The 19,059-nt window shown below is 40.6% G+C and overlaps 1 protein-coding gene across 6 annotated transcripts in view; it reads right to left on the bottom strand.

The window, feature by feature from the left end:
* Positions 1-75: 75 nt before the first annotated feature.
* The window catches only part of AP3M1 (adaptor related protein complex 3 subunit mu 1), a 29,197-nt gene continuing 10,213 nt past the window's right edge, over positions 76-19,059 (bottom strand). For 2 of the 6 annotated variants that reach the window (XM_055353384.2, XM_055353386.2), the window contains 9 exons: positions 17,111-17,236; positions 16,409-16,684; positions 14,937-15,108; positions 12,329-12,466; positions 8,214-8,299; positions 7,415-7,548; positions 4,457-4,664; positions 2,685-2,829; positions 76-2,215 (listed from right to left, as the gene is read on the bottom strand). In XM_055353384.2, the coding sequence (XP_055209359.1) occupies positions 2,115-2,215; positions 2,685-2,829; positions 4,457-4,664; positions 7,415-7,548; positions 8,214-8,299; positions 12,329-12,466; positions 14,937-15,108; positions 16,409-16,681 (1,257 nt within the window). In that variant the 5' untranslated portion in view covers positions 16,682-16,684; positions 17,111-17,236 and the 3' untranslated portion in view covers positions 76-2,114. Of the gene's footprint in view, positions 2,216-2,684; positions 2,830-4,434; positions 4,665-7,414; positions 7,549-8,213; positions 8,300-12,328; positions 12,467-14,936; positions 15,109-16,408; positions 16,685-17,110; positions 17,237-19,059 lie in introns of those variants that run through there. The other 4 variants (XM_004049618.5, XM_031015615.3, XM_055353385.2 and 1 more) reach the window with 3 other exon arrangements.

Raw genomic sequence — 19,059 nt, 5'->3', positions numbered from 1 at the left:
TGTTCACCCTGCTTTGACAATGAGCCTTGCCCATTGGAGAATGTTCAATCAATAGTAGACCTAAAAAAAATCAACTTGTTGCTTTCATCTTTTTATTGATAGCACAGCCAGAGCTACCAAAATGATTTACTGGATTCTAGCAAATTAATAAATACAGTAATTTGATTGTAAAAGGAAACATTCTACTTGGACATTTTAGTAGAAATTGCTAGAGGGAAGGAGCTCCTGGCATACATTCTACTTGGATAGAAGAGAAGATAGCACAGGAGGAGAACTGGACAGTCCAGGTATAGATTGTTGAGATTAGGGATTCAGCAGAAAGCAAAGCAAATGTTCTCATTGTTCTTTTGAGGTACGAACTCTGAAGAGTCAAGACATTAAAAATAAAAAGCAATTGAACCGGGTAGCCAAACTTAGGCAAAAGGAATAAATATTTGGCAACATTTTGATTTTAACTGCCAATCTGAGATTAGTTTCTTCAGAAATTTGGAAGCTGCAAAACGTTGCCTTTCTTATTCCATGAAAGGCAGGGCAGGCAAAGGTAAGAAAACTGCTTAGTGGGCTCCTTGTACCAGCACCAACCAGCAGCCCTTGACAGCATAGATGGGATGAGTGTAAGGGCTATCCTTAGCATAAGGGAAAGACGGTTATAAGCTGAGAAGATTGAAGGAAGAATGGAGCCACAAAGAGAATAGCATAAATAACAAGAAGGAAACATGAAGAACAAGCACCTAATATCTTAACTTTCAGTCTTTCTCCATTTCTTGATGTCTAATGAGGCAAAATAACTGGGCAAGGACCACCAAGATGAAGAAGTTAAATAAAATGTCACAATGAAGTTGAGTGCAATAATACAACTGTTGACTGACTTTCCAAAACCACGGTGATCGGTAGAGTATCATCAATGTTACCGAGGATTTTGTTTCTGCCTCATTATAACTCACTTCCATGTATTTTGTCAGTATAGTATGTATATTTAAGCACTCCAGTGACAATTATGACAATAGTTTCTGGAAGAAATGTATGACTATAGCTTTGGGAAGCACACAATATGAAAAGGGAATTTCCTCTAAAGACAAGGAATGCAGGCAAATTCAAACCCTTAAGAACAACAACAAAAAAGATTTAAAAAGACTGATGACTGTGAGGCAGGCACATTTTCCTCCTTTTGCTGAACTGGGGCATGAGGCATTTAGGTTAACCATGGCTTAACTGGTGTTGGGTAAGCTTTATATTATAAAACATGAAGATGGCAAAGGTTTCACTTAAGTTTTTCTTTTACTACTTTAATTTGCTTAAAAGCACAAATGCTTGTGCTTGCAATAACTTCCTAAAAGCAGAAGTAATGTTCCCTTTTACTACCTTAATAAAGCATTTGCCCCTTTGATACAAATTATTTTTTTACTGTGCTAACAGCTGAACCAGTGGCACAAAATTGAGATGGTATTTACTGCAGCAAGGTCCCTGTAAATCAAATTCTAAGCTTTACATAAAAATCTTATTTATAAAAAATACAATACCAAGTACAGTGAGAATGGAGCATGGAGCAGCAGTGCTCCCTGCCAGGGCCATGTGGAAGTGGCTTTTGCTACAGTGCTTGCTTAATGGCACAAGTGAAAAGCTGAATAAGGCAAACACTTGAAGAGGCAGTTTTCTGTAAACTTCTGGGGGTGGGGGGAATTTCCTCTCTTGGGACAGATACTGGTTTGGGATGGCTAAGATCAGAAGGTGTGATATTTGGCTGCACCTGACACATCACAGATTTAAGATAGCTTCTGCTGGATGAGACCAGTTAACTCTTGTAGGAGAGAGGTTATAACTATAGCTTTCTGCCTTTAATGTTACAATGTGCAGCCGCCAGATGGTGGAAAAAAATCACCTCCAAAATCTTCCTAAGTGAAAAGATACAAAATAAGCTAAGTCACTAAAAGGTTTCCTTAGCTTAAAGCTCCTTAAGAATCCTACATTGATAACTAAGTAACTTTGTTAGCGGTGTGTAGCTAGACACAAATGCTTTAACTAGAATATGTATTCCCACTCACTTGGTACCTAATAGTGATACATCGTAATGACACTTGGAAAACAAACTGGTCCTGAGGAATTTTGGCCTCTTCTCATGTCCTCACTTGGAACTTTCCAGCTTTCGTGACGTATTTGACTCCTTTAAATGGCTTATATTTCTCCCCATACATGTCCAAACGGTTTACTTTTAAGCCTGTATCAAAAAGAATGAAAAAGAATAAATTATCATCATCCCAACCAATATAATGTTAGCAATGAGCGCTATATGGTAAATCTGACATTAACCAGTGTCCCTTCCACCATTTGGAAGAAATGTCTCTTCTATCATTTACAAATGATTGCACTTTGATGGTATGGTTTTGGTTAAGATTCCCATACAGGCAGGGAATGTCTGTGAAGTATAATTCTACTTTCTGTAAATATGAATAACTCCCTTTTTGGAGCTTAAATGAGGGCAGAGGTGAGGGGAAGCTGTTTGAAATAAGGTGCTCTGAAAAATCATTTGGTCGGTGCCTGGGAGACTGCCCCACCAAGCACAGTGTAAAAGGCAAATGGGCTACTGCTCTTTCTAGAGAAGGAAACTTTTGTTACTCTTCTAAGTGCCTAATAAATGAGCTTGCAAAACTCAATTACCCTTAACTACAAGTCAACCTTATCCTTACCTGAAATAGCAAGCTGCTGGATCTTAAACTGTATGTTGAGGCTTGGATTCTCTTCTGGTTTGGGGGCTCCAGACTGTAAATTTACCAGTCCTTTAAGACTTGGGAGCTTTTGTGGAGTAATTTTTCCCACATCCCATGTTAGTACCTTAAAAAGACAAAAAATGAAAAACAAATAGAACCATTTATTAAAGACAAACCCTCAAAAACAAAGTTCAAAGATATCATAAACTTCTGTACAAACTGAAGTGCAGTCTCTTGAAAACAAGAGATCTGGCATCTACAGTGAGTTTACCTCTGATTAGTTCTGTGACTTTGAATGGGGAGTGAGGGCAGAGAATCTACATTTGTTGAGCATTTTCTTTTGTATTAGCACGCGCTTAGCATTATTCATATGTTGTCTCATTGAGGGCTGTGAAGTAGCTTTTGTCTTCTATTTACAAATGAGGAAATTAAAGCTCAGAGGAAATTAAGGCTCAGAGATCAAATGACTCGCTCAAGGTCACATAGCTAGTCAGAGGTAAGGCTGGGATTTGAACCTAAGGCCCTCTGATTTCAAATGTTCTCCATCATAACCATCTTCACTTTTCTCTGGGCCTGTTTCTTTTTCTTTTTTTTTTTTTTTGAGACAGAGTTTCACTCTTGTTGCCTAGGATGGAGTGCAATGGTGCAATCTTGGCTCACCACAACCTCTGCCTCCCAGGTTCAAGCGATGCTCCTGCCTCAGCCTCCCAAGCAGCTGGGATACAGGCATGCGCCACCATGCCCAGCTAATTTTGTAGTTTTAGTAGAGATGTGGTTTCTCCATGTTGGTCAGGCTGGTCTCGAACTCCCGACCTCAGGTGATCCACCCACCTCGGCCTCCCAAAGTGCTGGGATTACAGGCGTAAGCCACTGTGCCCAGCCTCTGTTTATTTTTCTGTAAAATAATTAGATTGACTTAAGATGGTGTTTTTAAAACTTTTAGCTGTGAAACCCATTGTTCAAATGAAATCTTCAGTGTGAAGGCTCAACAGCAGATGAGAAAGAAAGCAAAGCTGTCATAGTTGAAGCTGTGGGAAAGGGCCAGGAATCTGAAGCTCCCTTTCTCAGCCCTGTGTGGTCTCCAGGAGGAGGTTCTTTGAATCCTTACAACTGTATTAAATAATCTTTAACATTCTATGATGTTATTAAAAAAACATGTCTTTTCATTTATCAGGTAGCTCAATGACTCTGCTATTGAAAACAATCATATTTACCAGCTAATCAGGAAGCTGAGAGAAAATCATCTGCTACAGTTTCTCTGAAAACCCTCTGTTACACAAAAATTTAAGTAGAGTGAGGAAGCAACTTTCCTAGCCTTGTGTAAGAGTATGAAATAATGCTTTTAAATTATAAAGGAAGAAAAAGGTCTTAGTGATCAATTTATATAGAAAACTTAGTAATTCATAGACCATCATAATATCTTCTTCAATCTACATAATGTTTTCTCTTTTTAAAAAAGCTTTTACTTCTTTCTTATTAGATAGCAGAGTCAGGCTCTGGATTAATAATGGATGAGTGAAGGCACACTCTGAAAAAGGACAGAATGACACACTTTTCTGTTCATCTACTCAGTAGCAGCTGCAGGATTCCTTCTGCAGCCAGTGGCAGAAGCACAGCACAGTATGCTCTCTAGGTTTTGATACGAACTTTAGTTTTAAACAAGGTGCCAAACCTTTCCCTCCATTCCTCCCCACAAATCACAAAATAGATTGCAGAAACGCTTGCTCACTCTTGATTTGAAGTGGCTGTACCTTGGTGACTGGATCAAATGTATAGCTGCCTTGTGTGGGTGTCAGGTTCATGTTCAGCACAACTTTTGGCATGTGAACTGTCACTGTAATTCCTTCAATAGTTTTCCCCATATTCTGCTTTGGTCCAATTGTTATATCAAATCTGCCGCAAGAACTGTTCTCCTTAAAGCTGATACTATGTTTCACATACACTGGTATTGCCACTAGACTAAAAAGAGAAACAGAGAAAGATACAAAAGCACAAACACAATTAATGGTGTGGGGAGAGCTCCAGAGGTATCCTGAAAACCTCTGTCCAGAGTATCCTACCCTGCCTTTAACTCCACAATAAGGTACTACAGAGTCGGCTCTCTGTAGCCACAGTTCTGCATCCTTGAATTTGACCAGCTGAGGATTGAAAATATTATTTCAAAAAATTGGCCAGGCGTGGTGGCTCATGCCTGTAATCCCGGCACTTTGGGAGGCCGAGACGGGGGGTGGGAGGGGATCACCTGAGGTCAGGAGTTTGAGACCAGCCTGGCCAACATGATGAAACCTCGTCTCTACAAAAATTAGCTAGGGCTGGGCGCGGTGGCTCACACCTGTAATCTCAGTACTTTGGGAGGCCAAGGCAAGGAGTTCAAGACCAGCCTGGCCAACATGGTGAAACCTCGTCTCTACTAAAAATACAAAAATTAGCTGGGTGTGGTGGCTCATGCCTGTAGTCCCAGCTATTTGGAAGCCTGAGGCAGGAGAATCGCTTGAACCTGGGAAGCGGAGATTGCAGTGAGCTGAGATCGTGCCACTGCACTCCAGCCTGGGCAAAGGAGCGAGATGCCATCTCAAAAAAAAAAAAAAACAAACAAAACAAGTAAAAAATAACAATATAACTACAAAAAATAATAAAAATAAAAAGTCAACATGGTATAACAATTATTTACACAGTGTTTACAGTGTACTATCACAAGTAACTTGGAGATGATTTAAAGTACACAGGAGGATGTGCATAGGTTATATGCAAATACTACACCATTTTATATAAGGGACTCGAGCATCTGCTGATTTTTGCAACCAATCCTCCAAGGATACCAAGATGGCAATACCTCTAGGACTGCAGATTCAGCATCTACACAAGGGGGAGCTGAGTACAGCATAATGTTCTTGTACCACTGTGCTGGGAACTGTATACAAATCAAGACAGAAATCTGAAGTTTAATAACAGTATAAACAATTGGGGTGGCTGGGTGCAGTGGCTCACACCTGTAACCCCAGCACTTTGGGAGGCCAAGGCAGGCAGATCATTGGAGGTCAGGAGTTTGAGACCAGCCTGGCCAACATGGTGAAATCCCCTCTCTAATAAAAAAAAAAATAACAAAAAACAAAAATTAGCTGGGCGCGGTGGCAGGTGCCTGTAATCCCAGCTACTTGGGAGGCTGAGGCAGGAGAATCGCTTGAACCCAGGAGGTAGAGGTTGCAGTGAGCCAAGATCACACCATTGCACTCCAGCCTGGGTGACAATAGTGAAACTCCGTCTCAAAACAAACAAACAAAACAAAATAACATAAAACAAACAAACAAAAACAATTGGGGCAAATGGCCCTCGTTTAAAATGAATTATGATCCCACTGAAAAATAATGTAAAATATGTTTTATATAAATGAAAACAGTTCCTATGTGATAAGAGCCAAGAAACAGGCCAGGCACGGTGGCTCACGCCTGTAATCCCAGCACTTTGGGAGGCTGAGGTGGGCAGATCACCTGAGGTCTGGAGTTCGAGACCAGCATGACCAACATGGAGAAACCCCGCCTCTACTAAAAACACAAAATTAGCCGGGTGTGGTGGTGCATGAGTGTAATCCCAGCTACTTGGGAGGCCGAGGCAGGAGAATCACTTGAACCCTGGAGGTGGAGGTTGCAGTAAGCCGAGATTTCACCATCGCACTCCAGCCTGAGCAACAAGAACCAAACTCCGGCTCAAAAAAAAAAAAAAAAGAAAAGAGCCAAGAAATAATTTCTCTGTTTTTGAGTTCTGTCATGATGTTACTCAAATAACTTTTGGTATTTTCAAGAAACAAACTACCTATAACTCCGATCCCCAATGCTAAACTTTTTTTTTTTTTTTTTTTTGAGATGGAGTTTCACCCTGTTGGCCAGGCTGTAGTGCAGTAGTGTGATCTGTCACTGCAACCTCTGCCTTCCAGGTTCAAGTGATTCTCATGCCTCAGCCTCCTAAGTAGTTGAGATTATATAGGCACACGCTACCACGCCTGGCTAATTTTGTGTTTTTAGTAGAGACAGGGTTTCACCATGTTGACCAGACTGGTCTAGAACTCTCGACCCCAAGTGATCTGCCCACATTGGCCTCCCAAAGTGTTGGGATTACAGGAGTGAACCACTGCACCTGGCCCCTCAATGCTAAACAGTTCCTTAAAAACTCAATGCAGAGAAGACGTACTTGAAGCAGGTAAATTGGGGAATGTCCTCACGAACTACAGGTAGGTCTGTCTCCTTGTTGGCCACAAAGTCTACAGACTATGGTAAGATTATGGCAATGGTTCATGGTTTTGCCCAGGTTATGCATGGTCCGTTTTGCTCTGCTTGCAAAGTACTCAGCTGTCAGAAGCAGAGCAAAATGGACCATGCATAAACTGAGCAAAGAATCAGTGCCATAATTTGAGCATGCATAACCTTGCAAAGGACCGGTACCACAACTTTTGCCCAGGTTATGTATGGTTTGCTTGCTCTTGGCTATAGATTTTACTCTAGTCTCACTTAGTACCACTCTACACTCATACATTCAAAGTATACGGATTATTTTAGGTGCATATTTTCACCCATTCTCACTGGGTCTCCTGGTGAGCTATGGTTAAAGTGAGCAGTAGTGATGACCTCAAGTACTCAACTGTCAGAAAGAAACAGGGAAAGGTGAGTTGTACTTGATATGTATGGTGGCAGATTCTGGCTGATGCATCAACATACTTTTGTGAGCTGACACGGTATGATATGAGTCGGAAATTTCCATCTGGAGGAATAAATGACAAAACTCTTTCAGATTCCCAACGCTTGAACCGGATGCAGGGGTGAAAGCTGACATCATCCAGAAGCCTAGGGTTCTGCCAGAAAAACAGAAGACAGTCGTTCATAGACTATAATGAATATGGGAACTGTACTCAGATACCTTGACAAATATGTTCCCTGAAGATAAAGCAGTCATGGAAGAGTTTATGACCACATTTACACAACCTTATAGTTTCACAATGCTTTAAAGTTTGTAAATATTTTATGTACATTATTTTATTTGAATTTCAATAACTATAAAGGAGAAAAGGCAAGTAGTATTATTTCCCTTTAACAGATTAAAAAACTGAGGTTCAGAGGACTTAAGGTCAGAGCAAACTGGTGACAACACCAGAAGTCAGTTCTCTTAATTATTCCTAGCAGTATATCATGCTGACTCTAAAATGATACAAAAGACCAGTGTCCTTTCATATCAGCAAAGCAAATAATTATTCAGTAAAAATGATACTGGATATTTGCAGAAGCCAGCCAGCCAATTTTAAGCCCCTTCTAGCACACTCAGGCAAAGACCTCCCTTAGCCTTTCCACAAAGACCACGCTCATCATGTAAGTGACTGTCTTAGGAAACTCTGCTAGGAATATTTCTGAGACAATCCTTTGCAATCTAAGATGCAAACTTATCTCAATATTTATCATTTCATTTAGTACTTCACATGTATTAGGCATTCAAGGGGCTATAAAACAGGAGAATAAGACTTACCATGAAAGAAAGGGAGAGATCAGGCATTCCAGATAGTTTAATGCAAGCATCAATGACCCCCTGAATTTCTGCAAAGACTGTAGATCCTGAAGAAAGAAAGAAAAAGGAAGATAACATCAATGGAATATGAGTCTTAACTAGACCTATCACTGTATCTTTTTATTTTTATTTATTGTTTTCAGAGACAGAGTCTTGCTCTGTTGCCAAGGTTGGAGTGCAGTTGCATGATCATAGCTCACTGCAGCCTCACTCCCGGGCTCAAGTAATCCTCCTGCCCTAGCCTCCCAAATAGCTGGGAATATAGGTGCGTGCCATGACACCTAGCCCAACAATCACTACATCTAGAATAATAGAGATACCCTCTGGGTGTCAGATTAACTGAAGCTTTACATCTCTATTAACAGGTCAGGGGACAAGGTCCATACTTAACTCTGGTTGGAATATAATAATAATTCTTATTTTTTTAAGAGATAAAGTCTGACTAGCTAGTCCCAGCTGGTCCCCAGAGTAACTGGGACTACAGGTATGCCACTGTAGAATATAATTTTTTTTTTTGAGACAGGGTCTTGCTCTGTCACCCAGGCTGGAGCGTAGTGGTGCTATGATAGCCAGCCTCAACCTCCTGGGCTCAAGCAATCCTCCCACCTCAGCCTCCCAAGCAGCTGGTACTACAGGCATGCACCTCCATGCCTGGCTAATTTTTGTATTTTTTTTGTAGAGACAGGGTCTTATTATGCTGCCCAGGCTGGTCTCAAACTTCTGGGCTCAAGCAATCCACCTACCTTAGCTTCCCAAAGTGCTGGGATTACAGGTGTGAGCTACCATACCCAGCCAGAATATGCTAATTCTAAGGAAAATTAAACTGTCTCCTTTATGGAGCCAACCCTGTAAGATGACTGGATATGAGTTTAAAACATTTGGCAGGACGCAGTGGCTCATGCCTGTAATCCTAGCACTTAGGGAGGCTGACGTGGGTAGATTATCTGAGCTCAGGAGTTTGGGACCAGCCTGGGCAACATGGCAAAACCCCGTTTCTACTAAAAATACAAAAAATTAGCCAGGCGTGGTGGTGTGTGCGTGTAGTCCCAGCTACTTGGGAGGCTGAGGCAGGAGAATCGCTTGAACCTAGAAGGCGGAGGTTGCAGTGAGCCGAAACCACAACACTGCACTATAGCCTGGGCGACAATGTGAGACTCTGTCTCAAAAACAAAATAAAACAAACCAACCAACCAAAAACATTTTCAATAGAATTTTATTTTTTTTAATTTTTTTTTTTGAGACGGAGTCTTGCTCTGTCACCCAGGCTGGATGGAGTGCAGTGGCGCTATCTGGGCTCACTGCAAGCTCCGTCTCCCAGGTTCACGCCATTCTCCTGCCTCAGCCTCTCGAGTAGCTGGGACTACAGGCGCCTGCCACCACGCCCAGCTAATTTTTTGTATTTTTAGTAGAGATGGGGTTTCACTGTGTTAGCCAGGATGGTCTGGATCTCCTGACCTCGTGATCCACCCGCCTCAGCCTCCTAAAGTGCTGGGATTACAGGTGTGAGCCACCGCACCAGGCTTCAATAGAATTTTAAAATGTGGCAAGTGTATTATGAAATGGACTAAGTTAACTTTTAAGAAATAGGATCCATAATAGAAAGATATCTCTTTTTTTTTAGAGACAGGGTCTCCCTCTGCCATCCAGGCTGGAGTACAGTGGTGTGAACATAGTTCACCACAGCATTGAACTCCTGGGCTCAAGCAATCCTCCTGCCTCAGCCTTCTGAATAGGTGGGATTAAGGAACCCATGCCTAGCTAATCTTTTAAATTTTTGATAGATATGGGGTCTCGCTATGTTGCCTAGGCTGGTCTTGAACTCCTGGGCTCAAGTGATCTTCCTGCCTAAGCCTCCCAAAGTGCTGGGATTACAGGTGTGAGCCACCGTGCCTGGCAAAAATCTATTATTCTATAAGATGGAATGTTATAATGAAAAGGGGACTCATGGAAGAGAAGATATTGACTATAATTCACAATAAGCTATCATTACATATTAACAAGTTGTGTGATCTGGAACAGTTCACTTAACCCTTCTGGGTTTTCCTTATGTGTAAAATAAATGTAAGGGAAGGACTAGATTTTTTTTCTTTTTTTGCTTTTTTTTGAGATGGAGTCTCACTCTGTCACCCAGGCTGGAGTGCAGTGGTGCAATCTTGGCTCACTGCAACCTCTGCCTCCCAGGGTCAAGCAATTCTCCCACCTCAGCCTCCCAAGTAGCTGGGATTACAGGTACCTGCCACCACGCCCAGCTAATTTTTTATTTATAGTAGAGACGGGGTTTTACCATGTTGGCCAGGTTGGTCTCAAACTCCTGACCTCGAGTGATCTGCCTGCCTCGGCCTCCCAAAGTGCTGGAATTACAGGCGTGATCCACCATGCCCGGCTGCTATTTTTAATAATAAAATTTTACTATTCTTATAGAGTACTATTGTTTTGTCTGGTTAAAAAGATAATTAGATCGGGTGTGGCGGCTGATGCCTGTAATCCCAGCACTTTGGGAGGCTGAGGTAGGTAAACTGATTGAGCCCAGGAGTTCAAGACCAGCCTGGGCAACATGGTGAGACCCTGTCTGTACAAAAAAAACAAATAAAAGTTAGCTAGGCATGGTGGCGTGTGGCGTGTACCTCCTGATTGGCTGGGACTATAGGCTACTCAGGAGTTTGAGGTAGGAGGATCACATGAGCTGGAGGTCAAGGCTACAGTAAGCAGGGACTGCGCCAATGCACTCCAGCCTAGGCAAAAGAGCAAGACCCTGTACTTAAAAAAAAAAGTGAAAAATAATCAGATAGGGGCTTTTACCAGAAGTACTGCACATAATGTAGTAGCAAAAGCATGGTATATAGCAGATTTTCAATAAATGTTAGAAGGAATAAATAGCAAGAGGTAGAGGTACATAAGGTAATAATTGGCTTAAAGTAAGGCATTATGAGTTCTGATTTACATGTTTGGCAGACCTCAACTAGTGGTTATGAAAATTATATGTAACCTATGGGCAAAATAAACAGATTTATGGGCCAGGTGCAGTGGCTCACGCCTGTAATCCCAGCAATTTGGGACGCCAAGGCAGGTGGATCACTTGAGGTTAGGAGCTCCAGACCAGCCTGGCCAACATTGTGAAACCCCGTCTCTACTAAAAATACAAAAAATTAGCCAGGGCCGGGAGGGGTGGCTCACGCCTGTAATCGTAGCACTTTGGGAAGCCGAAACGGGCGGATCACCTGAGTTCAGGAGTTCGAGACCAGCCTGACCAACATGGAGAAATCCCATCTCCACCAAAAACACAAAATTAGCTGGGCATGCTGGTGCATGCCTGTAATCCCAGGTACTCGGGAGGCTGAGGCAGAAGAACTGCTTGAACCTGGGAGGCGGAGGTTGCGGTGAGCTGAGATTGCACCATTGCACTCCACCCTGGGCAATAAGAGTGAAACTGCGTCTCAAAAAAAAAAAAAAAAAAAAAATTTAGCCAGGTGTGGTGGCTCATGCCTGTAATCCCAGCTACTTGGGAAGCTGAGGCAGCAGGATCGCTTGAATCCAGGAGGTGAAGGTTCCAGTGAGCCAAGATCACGTCATTGCACTCCAGCCTGGACAACAGTGTGAGACCCCGTCTCAAATAAATAAATAAATAAACTAACAAACAGATTTAAAAATCATCAGATAATGAATGCCTTTCCACCAAAACCATACTGCCAAAGGACTTCAATTTTCTTTTCCTTTCTTCTTTTTTTTTTTTTTTGTTGAGACAGAGCCAGGCTGGAGTGCAATGGCATGATCTTGTCTCATTGCAATCTCTGCCTCCCGGGTTCAAGCAATTTTCCTGCCTCAGCCTCCCGAGTAGCTGGGATTACAGGTGCGCGCCACCATGCCTGGCTAATTTTTTGTATCTTTAGTAGAGACAGAGTTTCACCACGTTGGCCAGGCTGGTCTCGAACTCTGACCTCATGTTCCGCCTGCCTTGGCCTCCCAAAGGGCTGGGATTACAGGCGTGAGCCACTGCACCCGGCCAGGACTTCAGTTTTCTATTCATCTGTGTCAGATGAATTGTTTTTCCCCAAATAAGATGACATGCACACAATTACCTGATTTATCTATAATTGCGTCTATTTCTTCAACAACATCAAAATAGGCTTCATTATTTGTGTACTTTACCCCTGCCCGACGCCATGGTATGTTGGACAGCTGCCCAGTGGGGAGTGTGTCCCCAACATTACTACTGCCTAGAAACCAAAAAAGGAGAAGGCAAAGCTGATGTATAAAACAGTCATGAGAAAATTTATTACTAGGAAAAAAAAAAGCTGCTTCTTCAATGTTTGGATTTTTCTTAATGAAGTTGTGGATGGTCACTAGAATTGTCAGACATATCCATACCAACATGATCAAATTTCTAGAGGAGAAATATAGGCCATGTGGCCCTCTGTCTACCTGCCAAACCAGGTTAAATTTATTTACTTATCTTTTGCTTCCTGTGTGTTAACAGTAATCTAATCTAATTCCAGTGGCTCAACAACAGAATCTCTGCCACTGATGAAAAAAGAGGTTGGTTGTTTCAAAACCTTCTGCCAATAAAATGTCTCCAGTGAGAATACAGAGTTATAACTAGGCCCTTCAGTATTCAACTTTATTTTACATGAGATGCTGCCAAACAGGCCTCAGTGGAGTAAATGGAATCTGGCCTTTTCCTATTTTAAGGTCAGCATACCCATACGGCTGCAATATAGCTAGTATTCAGTATCCAGCTAATTTCCTGGTAAACTGACACATGCCTAAAAATAAGTCTGGTTGTCCAAAACACATATCTTTGAGCTGTGACTTACTTAATATTTTGGTTAATTTATATTTGCCATTCGAAAGTACTACATACTTAACAACAACAACAAAAAGGTAGAGTTCAGAAAGGTGGTTTAAAGAAAAACACCTGTCTTCTTACTAACAAAATATATCTACCATTAACATTTTTGTTAATATTATGGTATTAACATTTTAATATAATATTAACATTTCGGTATATTTCTTTGAATATTTCCACCACCAGAAGGTTGCATTTTTTTCTATTTTGATAATTTTGGTTTTTAATTGCACTTTAAAATATAGTCGCAATCATACTGTATCTACAATTTTGCAGTCTACTTATGATTGGTGTTCCTACCTGCAACCTATAATCATGTTATCTTCCTGCTCAAAAACGTTCAATGTTTGCTCACTGGCTTTATGATAAAAGCTAAATATTTATCCTAGCTTTGAAGGACTTTCTCTACTTTTTAATTTGATCTCTAACTTCTCAAGTGAAAAACAGTTCTGCTTCTGCTAAAGGGATTAATAAAACTTTAGGTTTTTCTCTTTCATGTGTGTTTTTTTCTCATACAGTTCCACCATGGAGAATGCTCTTATTCCTTCCTCACTTCCTGAATTCTACTGATTCTCCAAGGTGGCCACCCACCACAGTTCAGGAGGGATTACTTCATTAATGGAACCATTCTCTTGAACTTTGTAATACACTATCTAATGAATCTGTTATGTTTTGCATTATATATTTTAGTAACTTTTCTCTGACTATAAAATACATGTTTATTTTGGAAAATTAGAAAGTATAAAGCAAAAATAAATATAATCTGTATTTAGCTGGGTATAATCATTGTAAATACTTTTTTGTCTGAGTGAATATTTATATATAAGAATAATTTTTTTCAGTTTTGTGCTGACTTTTCAATTTAACATTACACCATGTGTATTTATTTTCCAATGCTATTACATTATCTGTGAAGTATGGAATTGCTTTTTAAAGTCTTATACAGTTATTTACTTAATTTTTTTTCCAATGTCCCATTCAGAGTATAAGTTTTAGGAGTACAGACACACCATCTTATCTTTCTTTGAATTTCTCCTAACATTCATCCTTACACAAAGGATGAATAAAGAGCTGCTGAATGATCTTTTTCTTACAGGCCTCTCTCACCTCATTTTTAGGTCAAGGCACTGGACAGGGGTTTACAATGGTGGACAGTGGAGTTGGAACAGCATATAACATTTCACAGGAATCTTTGTCTAAAAGACTTTAATACTTTCGAAAGAATATTGGTATCTGGATGTGTCTAATTTCTAGCTACACTCAAGAATTAAACCCAGCTGGAAGCTTACAACACAAGTACAGGCCCACAATGCATGAGATCTCATAAGTAAACTATTTCCTATTTTTTCTTAATACATCTTCTGCATGCATAAAAACAAAGACTTGGAGGAGATTGTAGTACTGTGTGGTTAAGTGTCTTAAATTTTCTATTCTCTAGTAATTGTGGAGTAGCAGCATACCAGTTATGTAATGCTATTTTAAATATTAAAATGCCAGTCTATAAATGGACTAAATTCTCTTCTAAGTGGGCTCATATACTGGCTTCTTTAGGAATAACTGGAACAATTTATTCAGTCTTAGTATTTACTGTTAAATAATGGTAATAATATTGTTGTGGTGTTTTAGAAAAAAAAAAGAGTAATAACCAAAAGTTCTTTATCACTTAAGGTCTAGCCTCTTTCCATGAAAATAAATATATAGTACATCCATTTTAACTTTACCAGTAACTTTAATTATGGCCAAATTGTACTACCTTAATAATATGTCAGATCATGAGCAATAATGAGTTGTTTACAAAGTTTTAATTGCTCAGTTACTAGCAAAGTATGTTTTCATCTTACCTGTAATAGAGTTGACAACAGAGCGTAGAATTGTTGGTGGTTTAATCAATTCTTTCAAAATGTTAGATTCGGTAGCCAGTGGAAATCCATTGTCTAACATTTCTTCTAAGAGTTCATATACTATGACCACATTATCCTTAATTGCAGCCTCTGAACACTCACCAAAGTAGTCCTGACAAAATACACACAAAATATCACACGATGGAAGGCACAAAGAAAGGCCTGCTAAATACTTTTTGTTCTGAAGAATAAACTTAGAGTAGCATAATTCATTGCTTAAGATGCTGAACATATATAAAACAGAGTGGGGGAAAAAACCCTCTATAGTCCGGGCATGGTGGCCCATGCCTGTAATCCCAGCAATTTGGGAGGCTGAGGTGGGTGCATCACTTGAGGTCAGGAATTCAAGACCAGCCTGGCCAACATGGTAAAACCCTGTCTCTACTAAAAATACAAAAATTAGCTGAGTGTGATGGTGCACACCTGTGGTCCCAGCTACTTGGGAGGCTGAGGCGGGAGGATTGCTTGAACCCAGGAGGCGGAGGTTGCGGTGAGCCAAGATCATGCTACTGCACTCCAGCCTAGGGAACAGAGTGAGACTCCGTCTCAAACAAAACAAAACAAGCAAACAAAAAAAACCCCTCTATAGTCCTAATATTATTCCTCAATATTTTCTTGATATTTCTAGGTTGAATTTAATTCCTATTACATATTATACCAGAAAGTATTGAAACATTAAATTGGAATTTGAGCTATAAACTTCATTCGCCCTGATTAACTATCCCAAAATACATATAGATAAGCTTAAATTATTTGGTATATTCAGCAAGACAAGAGAAAATAATAAAATGTAAATATAGAAGAGTTCATAACCAATGAAAATCTTGAGACCATTGAGAGAACTGTATGTGGAGGGCATTATTGTTTCCTGATGATATACAGTCATCCCTTGGTATTTGTGGGAATTAGTTCCAGGATCCCCTGTGGATACCAAAATTCACAATTCTCAAGTCGCTGACATAAAATGGCATAGTATTTGCACATAACTTATACACATCCTCCTATATACTTTAAATCACCTCTAGATTACTTGTAATATCTAACACAGTGTAAATGCTATGTAACTATTTGTTATACTGTATTGTTTAAGTAATAATGAGAAGAAGTAGTTTGTACATGTTCAGTTCGATTTTTTTGTTCAAATATTTGCCATGTAAGGTTGGGTGACTTTATGGATGCAGAACCCATGTATATGGAGAGCCAACTGTAATCTGTAATACATATAAAAAATAGTGAATAGAGCAGCCATGTGTGTAACTGTATACCACATAGAAAAGGGTTTATGAATTTATGCTTAAACAGAGAGAGACAGACAGTAAACATCAAAACCTGGGTAATTAAATAATATAATCATGTCTCACCTTCAGCTAACTTGGGTCATTTAAGTTAGAAAGGTATGATAGATAACCAACCTGAAAAGTGTCAGCAACTCGATGTAGGAACTCAATTACAAAGAGAGGTGGCACTTCAGTCTGTATGACAGATACAAAGAAGAGCTTATCCCGGTAGATACTGATGAGGTAGTGGTGAGGTGTTGAAATGACAGGTGGTACATTTTCAACATCAGCAGCTTTCTCTTGAGCTTCAAAGAAATAATCACAGACAGACTGGCTCACAACGCTCTTCCAGTGCTTCTCTAGAAATATGTCACCGGAACAGTTTATGAGAAATAGACTGTGGATCATTTTCTGTTGGGGCAAAGAAAGGTTTAAATTTATTATACATTAAATATCATTTAACATACACAAAAAGATTATACACCTTGACCAAGTGGGATTTATTCTAAGAATGCAAGGCTGGTTCAACATACAAAAATCAATCAACATGATATACAATAAGAACTAAAACAATCATTTCAAAAGGTGCAGAAATTGCATTTGACAAAATCCAACATCCTTTTACGAAAAAAAAAAAAAAAAGAAAAGAAAGCCATTTAAGAACAAAAAGAAACTTCCTCAGCCAGGCTCAGTGGCACATGCCTGTAATCTCAGCACTTTGGGAGGCTGAGGTGGGAGGATTGCTTGAGCTCAGGAGTTTGAGACCAGCCTGGGCAACAGGGCAAAACATCATCTTTACAAAAAATACAAAAATTAGCCAAGCATGGTGGCACTTGCCTGTACTCCTAGGTACTCAGGAGGATGAAGCAGGAGAATTGCTTGAGCCCAGGAGGAAGATCGACGCTGTAGAGAGCTAAGATTGCGCCACTGCACTCCAGCCTAGGTGACCAAGTGAGACACTATCTTAAAAAAAAAAAAAAAAAAAAAAAATTTCCTTAACCTGATGAAAACCCCACAGCTAATATTATATTTAAAGGTGAAAGACCGAACACCTTCTCCTTAATAACAAAACCTAACAAGGATGTCCAGTCCCATCATTTCTATTCAACACGGTACTAGAGGTTTGAACCAGGGCAATTAAGCAAGAAAATAAAACACAAGGCTTCCAAATTGGAAAGGAAGAAGTAAAACTGTATCTGTAGAAGATACAATCTTATATATAGAAAATCCTAAGGAATACACACACACACACAAAAAAACCTATTAGAGCTAATAAATTTAGTTCAGCAAGCTTGCAGGACACAAGTCAATATAAAAATCAATTATATTTCTATCCACTATAGCTATAAAATACTAAAAATGGGCTAGGCATTGTAACTCATGCCTATAAACCCAGCACTGTGGGAGGCTGAGGAAGGAGGATTGCTTGAGCTCAGGAGTTTAAGACCAGCCTATGCAACATAGTGAGACCTCATCTCTATTAAAAACAAAAAAAAAACAAAAAAAAAACAACAAAATGAAATAAAACAATTTCAGGCCGGGCGTGGTGGCTCATGCCTATAATCCCAGCACTTGGGGAGGCTGAGGAAGGTGGATCACCTGAGGTCGGGAGTTCAAGACCAGCCTGGCCAACATGCAGAAACTCCGTCTCTACTAAAAAAAAAAAAAAAAAGGCCGGGCGCGGTGACTCACGCCTGTAATCCCAGCACTTTGGGAGGCTGAGGTGGGTGGATCACGAGGTCAGGAGATCGAGACCATCCTGGCTAAGACGGTGAAACCCCGTCCCTACTAAAATTAGCCAGGCGTGGTGGCATGCACCTGTAGTCCCAGCTACTCAGGAGGCTGAGGCAGAAGAATCGCTTGAACCCGGGAGGCAGAGGTTGCAGTGAGCCGAGACTCAAGATTGCACCACTGTACTCCAGCCTGTGTGACAGAGCGAGACTACATCTCAAAAAAAAAAAAAAAAAAAAAAAATCCCAGCTGCCTTTTCGTGGAATTTGACATGCTAATCCTAAATTCATATGGAATTGAAAAAGATCAACAGCCAAAACAATCTTGAAAAGGAACAACAGGGGCGAATGGGGTGGGGTGCGCCATTCCTCCCTGGCCAGGGTGCTTGGGAGCAGGGACCCCCACCTGCAGCTGAGCATCCTTCCTGGGAGACATTCTGCTGTTCCAAGGACCTGGGAGGAGCCCTCGGTCCCCCGGGTGCCAGGGCCCTGGGGCGCACACATCCACCCCAGCCCGAGCCTGCGTTTCCTGAGCCAGGATCTGGGGCGAGATGGCTGCAGGCGGCCGTGCGCCCAAGCCCCACGTCCTCGTCTGCCTTGGGGCGCTCCTGGCCAGCCGGTCACCGTAGGTTAAACTCACCTTACACCTGTAACCGGTGGACTTCCCTACATACCTTTGCAAGCCTTTCTGTGCCGACCAGCGCCTTCAAAGCGGGGTCTTCTGCCTTTACTTTTGGAAAAGCTTTTTATTTTGAAATACTTGGCTGACTTACAAAAGACTTCCCCTCACACTTGACATGATTGACAAAAGGTCTGAAATGCTTCATCTATAGTCTGATTTACTATGAAACAAGAATTGGGGGGATGCTTACAAAAATATGTAGAATTAAAAAGATTGAAAATATATATATATATTTGAATTAAAAAAAAGGAACAACGAAGATGGATAACTCGTGCTTCCTGATTTCAAAACTTACTACAAAACTACTATGTGGTATTGGCACAAGGACAGACACACAGATCAATAGAACATTAACCCTTACATTTATGGTCAAC

Source organism: Gorilla gorilla, chromosome 8 (genome assembly GCF_029281585.2).
Source record: "Gorilla gorilla gorilla isolate KB3781 chromosome 8, NHGRI_mGorGor1-v2.1_pri, whole genome shotgun sequence".
Lineage (NCBI taxonomy): Eukaryota > Metazoa > Chordata > Mammalia > Primates > Hominidae > Gorilla > Gorilla gorilla.
The sequence above is the reverse complement of the archived record's forward strand: the minus strand, read 5'-3'. Positions and strand labels throughout refer to the sequence as shown.